This window comes from Cutaneotrichosporon oleaginosum (assembly GCF_008065305.1).
Source record: "Cutaneotrichosporon oleaginosum strain ATCC 20508 chromosome Unknown ATCC20508_contig08, whole genome shotgun sequence".
Lineage (NCBI taxonomy): Eukaryota > Fungi > Basidiomycota > Tremellomycetes > Trichosporonales > Trichosporonaceae > Cutaneotrichosporon > Cutaneotrichosporon oleaginosum.
Window position 1 is genome coordinate 250,660 of NW_027072177.1, and position 19,491 is coordinate 270,150.

General features: G+C 60.3%; 8 protein-coding genes across 8 annotated transcripts; 5 read left to right on the top strand and 3 right to left on the bottom strand.

The window, feature by feature from the left end:
* Positions 1-1,272: 1,272 nt before the first annotated feature.
* On the top strand, positions 1,273-3,034 carry COLE_07689 (uncharacterized protein; the record flags this gene model as incomplete). Its single annotated transcript, XM_018421055.2, has 3 exons — positions 1,273-1,330; positions 1,461-1,556; positions 1,803-3,034. The coding sequence occupies 3 exons, from the start codon at positions 1,273-1,275 to the stop codon at positions 3,032-3,034; spliced, it is 1,386 nt and encodes a 461-aa protein (XP_018274845.1).
* A 195-nt stretch (positions 3,035-3,229) lies between these two features.
* On the bottom strand, positions 3,230-4,447 carry COLE_07690 (uncharacterized protein; the record flags this gene model as incomplete). The annotated part of the gene is made up of 2 exons (XM_065626565.1): positions 3,230-3,616; positions 3,650-4,447. The coding sequence occupies 2 exons, from the start codon at positions 4,445-4,447 to the stop codon at positions 3,230-3,232; spliced, it is 1,185 nt and encodes a 394-aa protein (XP_065482128.1).
* A 1,820-nt stretch (positions 4,448-6,267) lies between these two features.
* Positions 6,268-7,829, top strand: COLE_07691 (uncharacterized protein; the record flags this gene model as incomplete). The annotated part of the gene is made up of 5 exons (XM_018420593.1): positions 6,268-6,545; positions 6,581-6,857; positions 6,893-7,180; positions 7,217-7,663; positions 7,710-7,829. The coding sequence occupies 5 exons, from the start codon at positions 6,268-6,270 to the stop codon at positions 7,827-7,829; spliced, it is 1,410 nt and encodes a 469-aa protein (XP_018274842.1).
* Positions 7,830-10,775: 2,946 nt separating this feature from the next.
* Positions 10,776-12,177, top strand: COLE_07692 (uncharacterized protein; the record flags this gene model as incomplete). The annotated part of the gene is made up of 6 exons (XM_018426143.2): positions 10,776-10,879; positions 10,939-11,068; positions 11,112-11,523; positions 11,581-11,732; positions 11,776-12,055; positions 12,095-12,177. 6 exons carry the CDS (start codon positions 10,776-10,778, stop codon positions 12,175-12,177), a joined length of 1,161 nt encoding a protein of 386 aa, XP_018274955.1.
* Positions 12,178-12,488: 311 nt separating this feature from the next.
* COLE_07693 (uncharacterized protein) lies at positions 12,489-12,774 on the top strand (the record flags this gene model as incomplete). The annotated part of the gene is made up of 2 exons (XM_018424657.2): positions 12,489-12,640; positions 12,717-12,774. 2 exons carry the CDS (start codon positions 12,489-12,491, stop codon positions 12,772-12,774), a joined length of 210 nt encoding a protein of 69 aa, XP_018274956.2.
* Positions 12,775-13,702: 928 nt separating this feature from the next.
* On the bottom strand, positions 13,703-15,058 carry COLE_07694 (uncharacterized protein; the record flags this gene model as incomplete). The annotated part of the gene is made up of 5 exons (XM_018424658.2): positions 13,703-14,285; positions 14,384-14,551; positions 14,603-14,742; positions 14,877-14,965; positions 15,028-15,058. 5 exons carry the CDS (start codon positions 15,056-15,058, stop codon positions 13,703-13,705), a joined length of 1,011 nt encoding a protein of 336 aa, XP_018274957.1.
* An 885-nt stretch (positions 15,059-15,943) lies between these two features.
* Positions 15,944-17,105, bottom strand: COLE_07695 (uncharacterized protein; the record flags this gene model as incomplete). Its single annotated transcript, XM_018421048.2, has 4 exons — positions 15,944-16,136; positions 16,170-16,435; positions 16,530-16,622; positions 16,785-17,105. The coding sequence occupies 4 exons, from the start codon at positions 17,103-17,105 to the stop codon at positions 15,944-15,946; spliced, it is 873 nt and encodes a 290-aa protein (XP_018274958.1).
* A 932-nt stretch (positions 17,106-18,037) lies between these two features.
* COLE_07696 (uncharacterized protein) lies at positions 18,038-19,463 on the top strand (the record flags this gene model as incomplete). The annotated part of the gene is made up of 4 exons (XM_065626566.1): positions 18,038-18,118; positions 18,149-18,886; positions 18,923-19,065; positions 19,118-19,463. The coding sequence occupies 4 exons, from the start codon at positions 18,038-18,040 to the stop codon at positions 19,461-19,463; spliced, it is 1,308 nt and encodes a 435-aa protein (XP_065482129.1).
* Between the last annotated feature and the right edge of the window lie 28 nt (positions 19,464-19,491).

The window sequence follows — 19,491 nt, forward strand, 5'->3', positions numbered from 1 at the left end:
CCGCATCTGTATAATTCAAAATGTATATTGTGCGGCGCTCCTGGGAAATCTGGCGAGAGGCAGGGCGGCACTCTCCGGCCGAAGTAGATCAAAGTGAGATATCGGTGTTGTATCGAAGATATTCGGCTACCGATTACAAGGTCCTCAGTTCCATCCGCCACCTTTGTTTGCCACAGCCGATTTTCCTTATTCCCAGCTGAAAGCAGTGGAAGCAACAGCACAGTCACAATAGCGTTTACGATTTAAGGAGGAGGATGGGCTGGTGTCTCAGCGACGATCCGAATGAGACCCGTTGGACGTTGAAGTATGGCCATGGGCGTCGACAAGGATCGACCCCGCTGGTGGATCGGAGCCTCTTTCGGATGGGAATTTGTGGTGTTCCCGACTTTGACTTGACACTGCACGCAGAAACAATGGGCTCGGCGCCGTCAGTTCCATTCGAGTGCACGGGGATTGCGAAGGCTGAGCAGAACCCGGCACTAGAACAAGTCGGCTTGAGACGTTCCATGTTCTTCCTCTATGCGCCCACCGGTGTCCTCCCACCCCGATATATTTGGCGCGTTGAACGAAGACGTGCGACGTTTTCACTGCGCCTCACACGTGGACAGTGGCGAGCGCGCTTCACACAGAGACGTATGCCCGACCGAGGCGGCCGCACCCTGTCCCGATGGTTCTGTCCATACCTCGCACATCTCAGTCCATCCAGTGTGTCCCGCTCTGAGTCGCTTGCTTCAGCTGTAGCTTCGGTCCAGTGGAGCTGGTGGTGGCCAGATTCGACGTGCGCCGCCACCCGCCACAGGGTTGGTCAGGGCTGTTTCATCATCTCCGACGGCGCCAGTGCGTGATCAAGTCTGGACTCGACGCGGCGGGGGGCAGACGCATCACCGAAAATGGAGGGGAGGCGTGGGAGCGTCGGCCACGACGTTGGGTGTGCGGTGAAGTCTTAGCCTTGATGCATCCTGCAGGACGGTGGCGGGTGGCGCACACCCGGCCTGCAGGGCATTGATCCCGGTTGCCATGGTGATCATTCCAGCGGCGTAGGCGTCAGCAAGCATGGTCGAGAGCACGTGACTTGGGCACTCCGGAAATACGGAAGTAAGTGGAATTAAAGCCACGCGGAAGCCACGCGCGCCACACCGGCGTTTTCGCTCGGCTGGACGGACTGTGCTGAGATTTCCGAGGCCTCTCTTTGCTTGTCCTTGCTCGCGACGACTGGATCCTCGCTCGCCGTCTCCTCCGCCCAGCTCGCAGCTCGCACCCCACTCACCAAAAATGCTCAGGTCCCGTCTCCAGTCCGGTATCGCCGCCGCCGCGCGCACCGAGCTCCGTGGTGCGTACGCCTCGCCCTCCACCGACTCGCCGAACGTGCTGTCCATGATCCCGGTCCGGGCGCATAGACTTCGGCGAAACGCGGTGGAGGTCGTCAAAAGTTGCATCGCACGGGCTTGAGCTGACTTCAGCCGCGCGCCCGCTCGCTGCCTCGCTCCAGGCCAAGGTCGCCGCGCGCGCGTACACCCGCCCGTCGGTCGCGCGTGCTGCCATGCTTACCCCCATGAGTGAGTCTCTCAGTCAGGTCGACAGCGGCATAATCCGGATTATCGGGTTGGTTGGGGATTGGTGGCCACCGAGATGATGCCCTGCGATGTGCCGCTCAATGGCAACGCGGCGGATAGATGGCAGAGCGTATACTGTGTGGTCGTCATCTGCATCAGCAACGCTCGCCACAGCGCTGGGCTGCGTTCCAATTCTCCATCCTGCCGCTCGTCGCACCGCCAGTATCGCCGCCGCAGTGCTAACAGCAGCCTTCGGAGCCGTCCGCAACTACGCGGCTGAGGCTGGCGGCCGCTTCTCGCGCGCCAAGCCCCACTTCAACATCGGCACCATTGGCCACGTTGACCACGGCAAGACCACCCTTACTGCTGCCATCACCAAGCACCTCTCGGAGAAGGGCGGTGGCAAGTTCATGGACTACTCGCAGATTGACAAGGCGCCCGAAGAGAAGGCGCGTGGTATCACCATCTCGACCGCGCACGTCGAATACGAGACGGACAAGCGCCACTACGCCCACATTGACTGCCCGGGCCACGCCGACTACATCAAGAACATGATTACCGGTGCGGCGCAGCTCGACGGCGCCATCATTGTGGTCTCGGCTACCGACGGCCAGATGCCCCAGACCCGTGAGCACCTGCTCCTCGCCCGCCAGGTCGGCATCAAGAAGCTCCTTGTCTTCATCAACAAGGTCGACCAGGTCGACGACCCGGAGATGCTTGAGCTTGTCGACATGGAGATGCGTGACCTCCTCTCCGAGTACCAGTTCGACGGCGAGAACACCCCCATCATCATGGGCACTGCCCTCGCCGCCCTCGAGGGCCGTGACCCCGAGCGTGGCGCCAACAAGATCCAGGAGCTCATGGACGCCGCCGACACCTGGCTCGACCTCCCCGAGCGTGACCTCGACAAGCCCTTCATGATGTACGTCGAGGACGTCTTCTCAATCTCGGGCCGTGGCACCGTCGCCACCGGCAAGGTCGAGCGTGGCACCATCACCAAGGGTTCCGAGATTGAGATTGTCGGCATGGGCTCCAACCTCAAGACTACCCTTACCGGCATTGAGATGTTCCACAAGGAGCTCGACCGTGGTGAGGCCGGTGACAACATGGGCGCTCTCCTCCGTGGCGTCAAGCGTGAGCAGGTCCGCCGCGGCATGGTCCTCGCCGCCCCCGGCACTGTCAAGAGCATCAAGAAGTTCAAGTGCCAGCTCTACATTCTCTCCAAGGAGGAGGGTGGCCGCCTGACCCCCTTCATGGACAACTACCGCCCCCAGCTCTTCATCCGCACCATCGACGTCACCTGCGCTCTCCACTTCCCCGAGGGCACTGAGAACGCGCACGAGAAGCTTGTTATGCCCGGTGACAACGTCGAAATGGTCGGTGAGCTGATCCACGACATCGCCCTCGAGGCCGGCTCGCGCTTCACCCTCCGTGAGGGTGGCCGCACCGTCGGCACCGGTATTGTCTCCGAGGTGTACTAAACCCCTCGACGGGACTGTGACAAGAGCTAGCTAGATAGAGGTGTACCACTACTCAATATGCATCACGCCACTCATTACGTGTTGGCCAACGGCGATGGGCGATGTGTGGGGCGACGACTGCGACGTCTACTGCCGGAGGTGTGCACTCTGATATATCTCAGGCGTTGCGAATATAATATATAGCATCTACGTTCTCTACGCGAGCGCATCCCCAAGGTCGGCCAAACTGACTCGAGTCTCCTCCCACTTGGCGACCTCCTGCACGAGCTTGGCCTCCCAGCGTGACACGAAGCTTTCCGCAACCGCACGCGTCTGGGGCTCCCCTCCAGCGCGCTCTAGGCGTGTAGCGAAAGCAGAGGCGAGCGCCCGGCCCCTTGCATTAAGCGCCTCCACTTCCGCATTGATCTCGCCAGAATCCTGTCCGGGATGAAGCGAAGCCACGGCATCGTCGAGTGCGCTCACTAGCGCGCCGCCAGCAGCAACGAGGTCCGAGTAGGACTCTTCCGGCGACAACACAAGGAGTGGGAGAAAACGTGGGAGAGAGGCATGTAGAACCTGGTGCAAACCCAGCACAGACTTGGCCTGCCGTTAGCACTCCTCACAATCTCGACTCACAGCCTCAGCCCGCTTCCGCTCGCTGGGAGAGAGTTTTCCCATCGATGCTTCAAGGATCCCAAATTCGTCATCCAAACCCACGTCGCCGTCAAAGTCCGCATCGTCCTCCTCGCTGTCGTCTTCGAGTAGCTCTTTGAACTCGTCCCACGCGTCCCGCATTGTTCCCTTCTGGCCCTCCCAAGCCTTCGCCACCGCTTCTCCCTCAGTGCGCGGGAGACTCGTAGCGAACCTGTCGATCGCGGCATGCACGAGGCCCGTGTGGGCAAGGTAGGGGCTTTGGTCGGTCTCCCTGCCTTCCCTCTTGACGGAGCCACTCTTCGCCGCATCCTCCAGCACGGCGAGGAAGGCCTCAGCGGCCTCCCCGATCCCCGTAACGCCCCCCCGCCAAGCATCAACCAACGCACTCCGCCCAGCATTGGGCGGCGCCGCGCCAGCCAACGCAAGCACGCACGACACAGCGCGCGCGACCTGGTCCTCGAGCTTGTCGGCATAGGGCTTGATGGCGGCGGGCGAGAGAGGCGGCTTGAATGCCAGCGCGAGGGTTGTAGTCGTCGTCTTAAGCTGCGTCAGGAGTGCAGCAAGGATGTCCGCCAGCCCATCCGGCGTCATGGGCACCGGGCCCGCCGCAACAGACGGACCGGACGGGGGTACAAGCCGCCCAAGCCCGCGCGTGCTCGCCCCCACCTTGCGCCGCGCCTCCGTAAGTGCTGCAGTTAGCGGGGCATCTATGCTGTAGTACTTTGTACAGCTGTCGTCAGCTTGTTGTTTTGAGCTGTAAGGCTCACCGTCGTTGCTCATCGCGCTCGCCGCAGTGGGAGTTGGAAAAAGTTGAAGTTGAGAAGTGGAGGTTGATTTGCCACTCAAACACCTTCAATTACGGACCCCAAGGGGGATTAGAACCAGGTCAATTGATTTCGCCTAATGTCAATTGCGTGTTTGGTTGACGCGACTGCCCTCGCGTGCCTCGTTCATCGCGCTCCATCACAACCTTCCCCCTCGCCATCCGTCACTCTCATCTCATCTCTCTCATCTCTTCCATTATCCCCCCACCGCCGGCTCCCACGGCATGGGACACGCACAGTAATGGAGCGTAAGTCGTGATGTAGACACAGCTGACGCGCATAGCTCGCCCAAGCAGCGCGTCTCACACGTCCGCGGCCGATATTGGGGATCTCCTCGACGGCCTCGGTGCCGATGATTTCAACGACGACTTTGACGACGACTTCATCGACCCACCATCCTCCCACCGCCAAACACTGTTTCCATCACCCCTTCCGCCACCACCACTACGACCACCTCATCCTCCCGAAGATGATGACTTCTATGAGCCTCCGGCCCCCACGCCCGCGCACATCCCTGAAATCGTCTCGTTCGCTACTGGGCGAGGGCGGCAACTTGCCCGACCCAGTGAAGTGGCGATGAACCGCGCACTCAAGCTCGTACGCGCAGCAGAGCGTGACGCCGAGCTCGAAGACGAGCCCAATAAGCGGCCGCGCACCGAGTCGCCCAAGCCGATCCCTCATCTTTCGCAGCTTCCACCATCATCTGTACCGGAAAGTCCCTTGGTAGGCCGCGGATTTGGCCTGGCGAGTGGTCGTCCTGCGCCGCCTCAGAATGAGGCATCACGCGCGCGGGCCCTCGCCCTCTTTGGAGAGAACACACCACTCAAGTCTGGTCAGACTGTATCCCAGCTTGACTCCCGTTCGGACGCAGCTCCACCGCCGGCAGATCCGGGGTCCTACGCTCTCTCTTTGCTCGGGGAAGGTACACCGGTGAAGCAACGGGTGTCGGTGCCCGGGTTTCAGCTTGGGACGGGATACAGTGCACCACCTCCAGCTGGCCCAACCGCCCCCGCGCTCGCTTTGTTCGGAGAAGAAACGCCCATCAAGCAGACCTCGTCCGGTTTCCAGCTTGGCAGCGGTTCCAGTGCGCCCCAAACCTCGGCTGGGGCACGAGCGCGCGCCCTCGCCCTCTTTGGCGAGAATGCCGGATCATCCACTGGCGCCAGCCTGGGGTTCTCGACGGGGTCTGGAAAGCCAACGCAAGCGCCCAAGCCGGAGAGCCTGGCGTTCGCCATGGCATTGATGGCTGACGATCCTCCGACTTCCACTGTCGTGCCGGAGAGTGCAGCTACGCCTCAGAGGCCGTCGACGCCCGCGTTCTCAGCGCCGCGTTACACGACCAGCTTCAGCGCACCTATGCGCACACCGTCAAGAGTGCCATTAGCTGGGCTTGCAACTCCTAGATCCACATCCAAGCTCTCCAACCGCATCAACATTCAAACACCCGGCTCAACACCGCGCCGGATCGGCCTCGGCGCAACCTTTGGGCACGCAAGAACAAAGCCCAAGAACGGGTTCATCACGCCCTTTAAGCGCGGAGCAAAGACTGTGCCGGGGCCCTTGATGCTGCGTGCCCCGCTCTCGGTACACACTCCCTCCAGACCGCCAAGGACCCCGAACATCTACAAGTCGGTCTTTGATCTCACCCGTGCGTCCCCTTGCTGTACCCGCTGACCCACGCAGCACCGCCGCATCGCAAAGGAATGCGCGAGTCATTCCTTTACCCTGGATTCTACAAGCCGGCAGAGCTCGCCGAGTTCGGCCTGTGAGTTGGAGATGGTGGGAGGAGCTTATGTCAGACCGGACGAGATCTGGACACTGAACCTCACTAACGCCGTGTACTACCAGTTCATCGGCGAAGATGCGAGTGTGCTCGGCACGGTGCAAGCTCTCGAGCAGCTGAAGCTTGTGGGCTGCGAGCTTGCTACGCAGAAGTGGGTCGACAATCATTGGCGCCTCATCCTTTGGAAGATTGCTGGGCAGGTAATGGCACAACCCAAGCTCTTCGACCAGAAATGGAATTGGTACGAGGTGCTGTGCCAGCTGAGGTATCGGTACGTGTCGATCGCTGAGGTCAGCCTTACACCAGATATGAGCGCGAGTATGGAGCGGCGCAGCGGCCTATTGTCCGTCGAATCCAGGAGCACGACTCGTCGCCGAGCTTGCCCATGATCCTGTGCGTCGCTGCCATCCACCGACCGGAACCCGTGTCGGATGAGGGCGATGAAGCTGTCGCGCAGAAGCCGCATCTCGACTTGACCGATGGGTGGTATGTCGTGCGCGCTTTGCTAGATGACTGCCTCACGCGGGCACTTGACAAAGGCAAGATCCGCGTGGGGCGCAAGCTTGGTCTCTCTGGTGCGAGGGTGAGTCGACCCCATGTATTATCAGCTCACTCCAGCTCGAGTCTGGTGCTGACGGCGCCGACGTGCTTGAAGCGTACAACAAATCGCATCTTGTGCTTTCCGGCAACTCCACACACCTGGCCAAATGGGATGCCCGACTGGGTCTGCAGCGCCTGCCATTTGTGGCCGGTCTGTCCAGCTTGTCCGTCGATGGCGGGCTTATCGTGTTAATGGACATTGTCCTTGACCGCGTTTATCCCGTCGCCTACATGAACAGCGATCGAGCGTCGCGTGAGCCGCCGTGGAGCGAAGATGAAGAGTTGCAGCGCTCTGACGCCTGGAGGGTGAGTTGTTATAATACCTCAGCAACCTGACAGCAGGACAAGTATGAGACTGAAAGAACGCGATTACGGGAGGAGATGCAGCGCAGCCTGGAGAAGGTCCAAGAGGTTGCCTCGATCCTTGCATCGCACGCCGAGGATGTGGGTACAATACCGCCCAGCTCCCCGCCAGACGTAGAAGCGGACTACGATGCGCTCATGGCGACCAGCAACATCATGGGATTCGTGCGAGTGCTACCGTCCACCAAAATCGTCCATCTCGCGGCATACGCGCGGCAGCGAGCTCTGGCTGAGATCGATGCTGGCCGTGCGGAGATTGAGGCCCAGCTTTCAGCTGCGTGCCCGCCACGCTCGACTCGCAGCTTTTTGATGGCTCGCGTGCGGGACGGCCGTGAGGGGAACAAGGAGCAAGCGCGCACAGGGATGCTCAATGTGTGGGATGTCAAGGAGCTAGGGAGTGAGCTCAAGGAGGGGCAACGATATCTTGTGAGTTGTTATGGGCTGCGTGCGTAACGCCATTAGCTAACAGCAGGTGTCGAATCTCATCCCGGGCCGCATGGGGGACTGGGCGCCGCCAAAGGCGGGAAAGATTCGCGAAGTGTACCTCCACACGCGCCGTGACTCTCGGTGGCAGCCTGTCAGCAGCAAGTAGGGGACCTGGGGTTGGGGTTTGGAGACATTGTAAGAGCGACAGAGGGAGAGATGGCCCACGATGACGATACGAGAGGGTAGCCATGTTGTGCATTGGGTATGCATGTGTAGATTCTAGCAAGGATAGAGGAGAGGTTAGCCTGACACACACGCGCCACAAGGCTATCAAGTATAGCAGGTGAGTGAGGAATGCCCATGGGGGACCATGTGACTTGACTTGACGAAAGCCTCGGGGTTCGGAGTCGTCGGGCAATGGATGGGGCGTCGGAGGCATGGACAAGCATAAGGCCAAGACTATGGCGCGAGAGGCGGGGGGAGGAGAGTGAGTGAGGACTTGGGGGGCTGGTAAGGAGATTAGGAAGGATGACTAAGGATGATGCATGATGGAGACGGCAGTGTCACTACAGGACAAGAGGGAGTGAGAGAGTAATGGAGTGAAGGGTGCGAAGAGTGCCAAGGGAGGTTATACAGTATGAAGGAGAGGAGAGGAGGGGAGAGGAGAGAAAGAAAAACAGACAGAGAGAGAAGAGAGAAGAGAGAGAGAGAAACGGAGAGCGAGAGAGAAACGGAGAGAGCGCCAAGATAATCAAGCAGGATAGCAAGAGGGACCGAATGATCCATTAGCCATGAGAGGGGCAGGAGAGCGAGAACAAGAGCAAGAGAGCCATGAACCAAGGAATGTTGATTTTATAAACTATGACGTATGATGCAAGTGAGGGTGAGCCGCTTCGACGGCCAATATAAGGACCAGAATTATACAGGCCAACTCGTGGACCTTGGACTCTTAGTACGGAACTCTGCAGAAAAGTAGTACGTACGTACGGAACCGTTAGGATAGTGTCAGCTTGTCAGCTTGTCAGCTTGTTAGCTTGTCAGCTTGTCCGCTTGCCCGCTTGTCAGCTTGTTAGCTTGTTAGGCAAAATGCAACGAATTGGAAGGGTGCATGATGAGACCATTATTCTTAGTGCTTTGCCGTATGGCCGGCTGTTCCCTGCAACCCCCGGCCTTCGATCTCAGGCCTGAGGCCTCTGAAGCTTTGCGATCTTGCGAGCTGCGAGCTGCGAGCTGCGGGCACCTCTAAAAGAAGGACAGGGTAGGCCGGGTGTCAGTGTCGTCAGCGGCTGAGGTTTGAGGCGGCAAGGGCGAGAGAAGATGCATGCACATTGTACAAACTTTTCTCCGTCCGGTGCTGCGGGTGCGTGCGCGGTGCTGGTGCTTATGGCGATAGGATGGACTGCTGACTGATGACTGGAGTAAATCCGAGTAATGTCTGATCGCCAGAGTTGGATTAAAGAGTTGTTTCACCGTGGCTTTAGTGTACTGCGTCTCGGTCTCGGAATGAAACAATGGTGTTGGACTGCGGGTAGTCGTTGGCGGCTCAGCGGCTTAGTTGCATAGCTGGGCGCTGGCTACTGGCTCGCTGGCGACTGGCTACTGGCTACTGGTGGATGGCGGATGGTAGGTTTGGCTCATGTGACGCCAGCAATAGAAGGAGTAAGGGGGGGGGGGCGGCATTCCAACGGTGGGCTAGGCTCTTGGACACTCTTGTCCGTGTCCCTGGTACAGTCACCCTGGGTGCTGGGTGGGACAAGACTTGAGCCAAACAGGCTCCGGCGCGGGGTTTCTTAGTTGAACCCCCCTCCTTGGCCCCCCTTGGCCTCCCCCTCCTGGCCCCCCCCCCCCTTTCCCCCCATCCATGAGGCCCGGTAAGGCGCATTAATCGCTACACGGCACCATCTCCCGCCTCGTCCTTCCATCCTCATCCTCCATCATCCATCCTCGGTCCATCATCCATCTCCATCCCATCTCCTCATCCATCGCTCCCATCTGTCGCTGTCCATCGCCACCCTCGTCGCCGCTACATTCATACCCCCCCCCCCCTCCTCTCCCTACCCCTCCGCCACAAAAGGCCCACCCCCTCCCCCTCCCCCTTCTCTCTCTATCTACATCTACCTCGGCCTCGTCTTTCTCATTCACACCCAGAGAAAGAACACTACCCCCCACACACTTCCGCACTCAGCCACGTGCATCACACTCCTCCACAATCACACGACGCACATCTCCGTGCACTGCCCCGCTGCCGAGTTCCTCGGCTTAGCACCCAGCCCAACACCGCGTCACCCTCTATCAACCCCCGGTAGTGGCCACGCGCTGTCCCCACCCTCGTCCCGCCCCCCTCTCGAACACGATCGCGGCGCGTCGAGCTCTCACTTTTATCGCATAATTGTCTCATCTAGAACATCTAACGTGAGTCGTCTTTGGTGCGGATTGGTCAGCGTGCAAGTCAAGGCAGCACGATGAGAACGCCCGTCAACGATGCAGCGCGCAACACTCTGTGATTGAATCGGACTGGCTATTTTGCGCGCGCAGTCTCCAGAGCTTCTGCAGCTAGAGCAGCGAGAAGCTGCTACTGGGGCGCAAGAAGAGCTGGGCGGGCGATAAGCCAAGCTAGTGCGCGTGCGTGGCCTGATCGCGTTTGGGCGTTTGGGGGGCCTGGGGTGGGCGGGCCTCGAAACGTATCCAGCTCGATGCAGCATTGGGCGAGGTTATAAGGGACACGGTTTGCGAGCTGGACGAGCTTGGATCGAGGAGGCTCGGGAGGAGGGAATGAGCAAGCCATGATCTTGGCGGCTTATCTAGCCGTTTGCCCCCCTCGTGTTCTCCCCGGAATGAGTGGCATCTCTGGATCGTTGAGGCCTCGAGTGAGGAGTCGAGTGGAATCGCAAAGATTATCGGCGTCAGCGACAGCAGTGTGACGTCGCGCGTGGCTTGCTTCTCAGCCACATACCCGGCCTTCTCCGCGCAGCACCTTCCTCCTTACCTCTCTTGCGCCACCACCCTCGTTGCTGTGATTGTCCTCGCTCCTCCTCCTCACCCACTTCTCCATCTACTCTCTTCTTCCAACTCATCGCTAACGATGGACAGCTCCGCCCACCTTACTCCCAACATGGCCGACTTTGTCAAGCTCTCCATCTTTGGCACCGTATTTGAGGTGACCACTCGTTATGTCGACCTTCAGCCTGTAGGCATGGGCGCCTTTGGCCTCGTATGGTGAGCTCAACAAGCGCGTCGCGCTTTAGCCTACAGAGGGAGGGAGACTGACGCCAAAGCTCGGCCAAGGACCAGCTCTCTGGCACATCGGTGGCGATCAAGAAGATCATGAAGCCCTTCTCTACCCCTGTTCTGTCCAAGCGGACGTACCGCGAGCTCAAGCTTCTCAAGCACTTGCGTCACGAGAATGTGAGTCTTGTCGCGTGTCGCGTGGGCGAGCAAGCACTGGCAGCCAAAGTCAGCTGCTAGGCAAGAGTATCTGCACATTGGCCGAGTCGCAGCTGACCAGCAACAGATCATCTCACTCTCAGACATCTTTATCTCGCCCCTCGAGGACATCTACTTCGTCACCGAGCTCCTCGGCACTGACCTCCACCGTCTCCTCACCTCGCGACCATTGGAGAAGCAGTTCATCCAGTACTTCCTGTACCAGATCCTCCGTGGTCTCAAGTACGTCCACTCGGCTGGTGTTGTCCACCGCGACCTCAAACCCTCCAACATTCTCGTCAATGAGAACTGCGACCTCAAGATTTGCGACTTTGGTCTTGCCCGTATCCAGGACCCTCAGATGACTGGATACGTCTCGACGCGCTACTACCGCGCTCCCGAGATCATGTTGACTTGGCAGAAGTATGACGTCGCAGGTGAGTTGTGGCGTCGGCCTTGGCAGACAAGTCGGTAAATCCGTGCTGACTTCTCAGTCGACATCTGGTCCACCGGCTGCATCTTCGCTGAGATGCTTGAGGGCAAGCCGCTCTTCCCCGGGAAGGACCACGTCAACCAATTCTCGATCATCACCGAGCTTCTGGGCACACCTCCCGACGATGTCATCCAGACCATCGCTAGCGAGAACGTAGGTTGTGCTTGCATCGTCCCATCCTCGGCTCTAACTCCAGACCCTTCGTTTTGTTCAGAGCCTGCCAAAGCGTGAGAAGGTGCCGTTCACGACCAAGTTCCCGAACGCCGACCCCGTCTCGCTCAACTTGCTCGAGAAGATGCTCGTCTTCGACCCGCGCACGCGTATCTCTGCCACTGACGGCCTGGCACACGAGTACCTTGCGCCGTACCACGACCCAACCGACGAGCCGGTTGCCGCCGAGGTGTTTGACTGGTCGTTCAACGACGCCGACCTTCCAGTGGACACCTGGAAGGTCATGATGTACTCTGACATTCTTGGTGAGTTGATTTGGTTGTATCTAGGTGACTGACGGCCAGACTTCCACAACCTTGGCGACATGTCGCAGAACGAGGCCGAGGGCCCTGTCACGGGTGACCTGGCCACGGCGACGGTTGCGTGATGACTTTGGACCGAGTTATAGCGATAGACATGGTTTGGGAGGGAGTGTACGAGTTCCGTAGATCCGGTTCGCCGGGAGCGTAATGCATGCAGCTGTGATCGACTGGGTAACTGAATCGCTGGTCGAGTGGAAGCGCCGGCACCACGTGGCATCCACATGTCAGGCTGGCCGATTTCGTCCTCCGACCATAAATGGACTTTGCCATCTTTACTCTCGGACTACCCCAACCACCACCCGCCCCCATGTTCTCCTTCGCCCGCCTCCTCGCCGGCCCGTCGCGACAGTGCTCGACGCACGCCCTCGCCCGCCCAATGCTCGCGGCGCCCGCGCTCGCCGCGCGCCTCGGCCCGCTCGCGCGCCCCGCGGCCGCGCCGCAAGCCCTGCGCGTCCTCGGCCAAGTGCGCGGGATGAAGGTGCGCTCGAGCATCAAGAAGTTCTGCGACGGGTGCTCGATTGTGCGCAGGTGAGTTGGGCGGGGGTTAAGGCGGTGCGGCCTGCTCAGAAGAGAGGATGTCGAGTGCGCCGAGGACTGACGGCAGGAAAGGGCGCATCTACGTCGTGTGCTCCAAGAACCCGAAGCACAAGCAGGTGAGCTGAATGTGGGAAGGGGAGTGGAGGGACTAGGACGCGGAAGGCGAGGGAGCAGAGCTGACGATAGCGCCAGGGATAGCTCCGCGGCTCGGCCATCACGCAGTAGCAGCGATGCATCCTCATACCACTTTTGACGGGCGGTTGGGTCCAAGGAGAAGAGGAGAAGGGGGATGAGTAGAAGAAGGGGAAGAGAGGTGGGATGACCCGCCCCGGCCGGATGTGGTGGTCAGAAGCACTGATGGGCGCAAGCCGCTGTGTACTGCGGCCCGCTGAGGCGCAGACCGGCACTGATTGATATGTCTCCCGGCGCGGAGGGCAGATGTGTGCGTGTCTGCCTCCAAGAGAAGAGTGGTGTGAGGGCGGGCTCCTCCTGGCCCGAAGTTGACTTGCTCGTCTCCACGAGTCCGCGCAGCGCCCGTGCTGCTCAAGCTACTATACGGCTCGTAGCCGACAATGTCTTGTCCCCCCGTTTCCGATATGATCGTTGCAGTACGCGGGGCCTGGCGCCTCTCCGTGACGGCTTGCCTTTGGCGTGCACATGGCATGTTGTCGAGCCCCGCACTGTTGTCGTCGCGTCGTCGTCTAGAGGGCTCTGCTCACGTGCTAAGCGAACGTAGATTCTAGACCCCTGCGATGATGCTGATGCTGCACCATAAGAACTGACTACTTCCACAAATGTCCGGATCGGAACCCAGTCCCAACCCCCGTCATGTCCGGCACCGGATTGCCTGTACGTCCGCCCCGCTCGTCCGCGGTCTGGTCGCCTGCACAGATGCACTCTCGCCCCGCCTCTGCCCCTAATCCCCCATGTCAGACTGAAGCCGGCAGCTTCTTGCGTTGTCACATGCCGCACCCGCTCGCTCCTCCCCAATCAGGCTCACATCCCCCCGATGTTCTTCATACTCTGCGATCTCCTACGGGTTACTGGCTACATTTACTGCTTGGGAGCAGGGGGCTGGAAGTCAAGGCCCTTCTTGATCGAGGGGCCGAGCTCGGCAACAGCCTCCTTGAGGAGAGCCTGCTCCTGCTCGTCAATGTTGCCGATGGGGAGAATGTTCTGGACACCGTCGCGGCCGAGCTCGACGTTGACCGAGAACCATTGGCAGTCGCCGCCAATCTCCTTCTTGATGCCCTCACCGCCCTCAGCGGCCGAGAGGTCAATGTACGACTGGACAACGCGCTGCTTGCCGTTGAAGGCGGCGTCAATGACCCAGCTGGCAAACTGAGCACCGGCCTGAGCCATCGAGAGGGTGGCCGAGCCGGCACCGTCCTTGGCCTTGACGACCTCGTCACCACCGAACTGGATGCGGTAGACAAGAGCGTCACGCTTCTCCTTGTCGTTAAGGATGGCGGAGGGGATCTGGGGGTCGGACTGGGTAAGGAGGGGAAGGATGGTCTTGCCAGAGTGGCCGCCAACAACGGGGATGGCGTACTTGGACGACTCCTGGGGCTTGCCAATGACCTCGGCGACGAAGGTCGAGGCACGGACAACGTCAAGGGTGGTGACACCGAAGAGGCTAGAGTGTTAGCGCGAACACAAGGCCACCCCGGCTTTCTGCTTTCGGACAAAGTGATGGGGAGGGAGCAACCGCTCGCGCGAGCAAGCCACACTTACCGCTTGGGGTCGTAGCAGCCAGCCTTGCGGAAGGTCTCGGCAAAGACGGGAACGGTCGAGTTGACGGGGTTCGAGATGACGCAGACGAACGCCTTGGGGCAAGCGTTGGCGATGGCCTGGGCAAGGGTGGCGCAGATGCCGGCGTTGACCTTGAAGAGGTCGTCACGGCTAAGATATCAGCTCGACGGCTCTTGACGGCTCTCGGCTAAATGTACTCACGTCATGCCGGGCTTGCGAGGAACACCAGCGGGGATGACGACAATGTCGGCACCGGCGAGGGCCTTCTCGGCGCCGTTGTCGGCGGGGAGGAAGCCCTTGACGGTCGCGGGGGTGTTGATGTGCGAGAGGTCAGTAGCGACCTGTCAACGTGTCAGCAGGGGTAACTCTGAAGAATCCGATGTCGGGGAGAGAGGGAAGGAACCGGTCCACCGGCTGTCGGGGGAATAGCCCGGACCCCCGAGGTCGGAATGGGGGAGTGACGTGGGAGACTTACACCGTGGGCGTTGACGACATCGTAGAGCGAGAGCTCGGTGACGGAGGGGTTGAGCTTGAGGAGAAGCGAGAGAGGCTGGCCGATACCACCTTGGGGGGGTTAGCAAGCGGTGGGGGAAGGAAGGTGGGTGGGAGAGTAAGTTGAGACTAACCGGCAGCACCGCAAACGACAGCCTTGACCATTTCTGATGTTAGCGGGGAGGGGAGGGTGGGCTAGGGGGAGGGGGATGATGGCGAGGAGGATGAGAATGATGATGAGGACGACGGATAGAGCTCACTGTCTATAGATTTGTTTGTTGGAGGGGAGGCTGAATGAGAAGATGGGAGGATGAGAGATGGATTGGGGGAGAGGGATATATCGTTAATAGGATGGAAGGTGCTGGGTTATAGTCGTGGGGGAGGAGATACAAGCGGAAGGGGGGGGGGGAAGCGGGCAATCATCCCGGTCATCCGGTCATGCCACCTCCAGGTGCGGGGAAGGTGGGGTTGCGTGGGGTCCAATCATCCGTCTCTTCCCGCATCCCGACTTGATCCCCACTTCACAATGACGTGGACCACCATCCTCCGCGCGACATGCTCCGCGTCCAACGGTCTACTTCGGTGCTTCGGCCTCACCCCCGCCTCCTCCCCCGCCATATCCGCCATATCCGTCTTGCCATTCTTCGGCCTGCCGGCGCCGCGACAACTACAGCCCCCCTGTCCGTGTGCCCATCAATCCCTACCGTGACTCAACGGACTCGTATAGTCCGTTCCGACTACTCCACGCGCTCCATGTTCCAACTCCTGTACAGTCCTACTTCGCGTGGAACTTCTTGGTCATATCACATCACTGGATGCAATAAGTCATCAATCACCACATGGTGTCTCTCCCCCCCACCCCCCCCCCCCCCCCCCCACCCCCCCCCCCCCCCCCCCCCCCCCCAACCCCCCCCCCCCCCCCTCTCCCTACGCGCACAAAAGTCCAGCTGCATCTCTACGGGTATCCTGATGCCGGCATCAATCACAGGCGGTAATCATACACAATGCCTCTCCATCCTCCCCCCTCCCACCCCTCTTCTCGTCTACTAGTTAGTTCGCAGACGGACAATCGAAGGATGTACTGCCCGAGATCGTGGGCGCGATTGTTGCCGACAAGATTATGAGCCACAGCTTTAGGTTGTAGTCAATCGTAATCTTGCCTGCAGCCTGGTTACCCTGCAGACCGCACTTGCGCGTCAAGTCGTTGATCATGACACCGTTAGGGTCCGCCGCGGCCGTGTAACTGCTGTCAGCTACGCCATACCATATATCTCACTTGAGCGAGAGCGGGAACTCGAACGTCGACTCGGTGTAGGCGCCAAAGTCCGTCTTGCCGATAGATCCTCCGCCAAACTGGCTGTCCAGGCCGGGATACTTGATAGTAGCCTCGATTCTCTTAAAGCTCGCCCCGAACCAGTTCGGGTTCCGCACACTGATAAGCAGCTTGATGTCGAGGTTGATCTTCTTCTCGTCCAGGTTAAATTGGGCAGTCGTGGCATCGACATTGGTTTCGTTCAACGTGATGCTAGGTGGTCTGACAAACTGGGGTTAGATGCATTCACGTGGAGATCCTCGTGGCCGAGCTGCAGTTCCGAGCAGCCCAGAAGCGCCCGCGCATGCAGCAGCACAAACTCACCATAAGGATCGTGAGAATAACAGAGATAATGATCAGAATGGTGATCGTCAAGCAGCAGACGACGAGACGCCCCGTACTCCGAGCACCGCCACCCTGTTGTTAGCACGAATCCTTGACACGGCGCTCTTCGCTTCCCATCCCTCGCCAGCAGCCAGCCATATGCGCAGCACGCGCAGACTCGCCAGCGGAGTCACCATAAACCCTCAGCAGCACGCATGCCCACCCCTCGCCCCCCCCCCCATCGCGCCAACTCACCCGAGTCCACTGCTTGCCGCGCTCGTCCTTGCGCCACATGCGGAGGATGCCCGTGCTGCGCGGCGGCGGGCCCATGGCCTCAAAGCTGCTGATGGGGGGCTGACCGAGATGCGCACGACCCGGCTGCAGACGCTCCGTGCCGCCGACATTGCCGTCCACGTCGGCCGGCGTCGTCTTCTCGGCCCCATACGTGTTGTACTGCGGGTAGTACTCGCCGTCGCGGTCGTGCGGGCCCGCGGTCGGGTTCCCGCGGTCGTCGAGGTACTCTGCGCCCTGCTCGGCGTAGGGGTCACGATAGGACGCGTTGTAGTTGTGCGACATTGTGGTGGGTAGATTGAAGAGTGAGAGGCGCGTCGAGATGGATGAATGCAGTGCGCGTGAACGGGGCGATGAGGGTCCGTGCCTGGTGATTCTAGGGGAGGGATCAAATAGGGCGGCTGTGTGGCGGGGGTGGTGTGGCGGGCGGTGCAGGTGGAATGTTGCACTGCACAACAAGATATTGTGAGATATGCATTTTAATTATGACACTATGGCAAGAGGCAGTCCGCAGAATGCCACAGTGATGGGTTCAAGCAACATGTCGCATCAAGGTGGTGTTCTAGCGGCTGAAGCACTGCAGCAAAACAACAGCAGCTCACGGAGTTGTGCTGCCTGTCCGCTGCTCGACGACCTCGTTGAGCGCCAACTCTCATTAGACCGACAATTATCCTCAAGGTTTCCAACCCCGACCTGTCCATCAACTGCACTCCGCACCTGATAAACTGAGTCGCAAGCTGCAATGTCCCGAGATGATATATCCATGCACCTCCCAACGAGACCGGCGGCGCGTTGGCCGCCTCTGCACAGTCGGCGTGTTTCCCGCGCAAGCACCAAGCACCATCCCCGTACTGACTTAGCCCACATCAGGCACCGCGGAGGTCAATTAGCAGGCTGCAATAAAGCTTGGCACCACATCGGCCCGTTTCTCTCTCGGACTAGCCCTGGCATCTGCTCCGCAAATGCAAGCATATATCGATGGGCGATGGGCCGCAGCCGTCGCCGACCCCCCTGAGAATGACACCAACAACCTCTTCTTCTGAAGCGGGCGCGCCTGCCTCCGCCTCCGCCTCCGGCCCGACCTCAGCCCCCCCACCGCCCGACCACGGACACACGTACATCTTCGCGCGGCTGCGGCGCACCCTCCCCCCGCCCTCGCGGCGGCGGTTGCATGGCGTCTTGTAAGTCCCCCGCTGCCGAGCTCACACAGCGCGGCGATGATGGTCTCGATGGTGCTATGTGGGTGGACGGAGGGCTCGACGGGCCCCCTGATCCCCCGGCTGCGCGAGTACTACGGGGTAAGTGGTGCGCGGACTCCGCTCACGCAGATCAACTACCTCGTCATGTCGCTGATCTACACGACGGCGTTTGTGGGGTCGATCGCGGCGGGCCTCGCAAACGTCTGGATCACGGACCGCATCGGCTTTGGGCTTGCGTGCCCGCTCGGCGCGCTCGCGCACGTCGTGTCCTACCTCTTGTGCGGGACGGGTGCGCCGTACGCCGTCTTCTTGGTGGGGTACGCGTTCAATGGGTTTGGGTTGTCGTTGCAGGACGCGCAGGTGAATAACATTGCGTCGCGCCTCCCGAATGCCGGAACGAAGATGGCGTTCGTCCAGGCTTGCTTTGGGCTTGGGGGAACACTCGCCCCCTTCCTCTCCACCGCGTTCGCGGCGAACGTAGTCGAGGCGTGGTACTACTACTTCGTGGCTATGGGGGTGGCGATCGTCGCGTTCGTTGTTATGCTTGTCGCGTTCGACATGCGGACGGAGGAACAGCTTATTCAGCCTGAGGACTGGGAAGCGGGGGAGAGGCTGGAGACGGCGCAGGATCGCGAGCGGGCCGCCGCCGCGCAGGCGCAGGCTGCACTGAGCGAGAAGAAGAAGGAGCAGACCGAAGGCGCCGAGGCCAAGTCTGAACCGGAGCCTGAACCCGAACTAGAGATAGCCAAGAAACGCGCGACGTCCGGGCAGAAGATGAAGCGCATTTTCGCCACGCCCGCCGTCTGGGCACTTATGGGCTTCAGCTTTCTGTACATTGGCGTCGAGGTCGCCATCAGCTCCTGGATGGTGGGTTTGGGCCTCCTTGGCGTATGCTAACTGAAGACATCCTTCCTCATTGAGAAACGCGGTGGGAACGCCAACGCCGGTTACGCCGTCACGGGGTTCTGGGGAGGCATGACCGTCGGCCGCGTCGCACTCCTCCCCGTCACAAACTACCTCGGGTACCAGCCTTCGATCTATCTCTAGTGAGTAGCGTTAGTGGGCGCTACTGCCTTGTCTGTCCGCCGCTCACACCAGCTCCGCCCTCTCCCTCGCCCTTGAGCTCATCATCTGGTTCACCAACAGCCTGGTCGGCAACGGCGTGTGCTATGCCTTTGTCGGCTTCTTCCTCGGTCCCGTCTATCCCAACGCGCTCATGGTCATCGCCGAGACGCTCGACGATGACCTGCGCGGTGGCGTCATGGGTCTCATGGGCAGCATTGGGGGCGCTGGCGCCGCCGCGCTGCCCATGATGGCCGGCGGCATCGCCGACCGCTTTGGCATCTGGACGCTGCAGCCCGTTGCCGTCGCGCTCATCGCCGCATACACTGCATTGTGGGCGACCGTGCCGCGCAAGCGCATCACCTCGAGGCTCAAGGAATAGCGTCGCGGCGAGCAGTACACAGATAGAA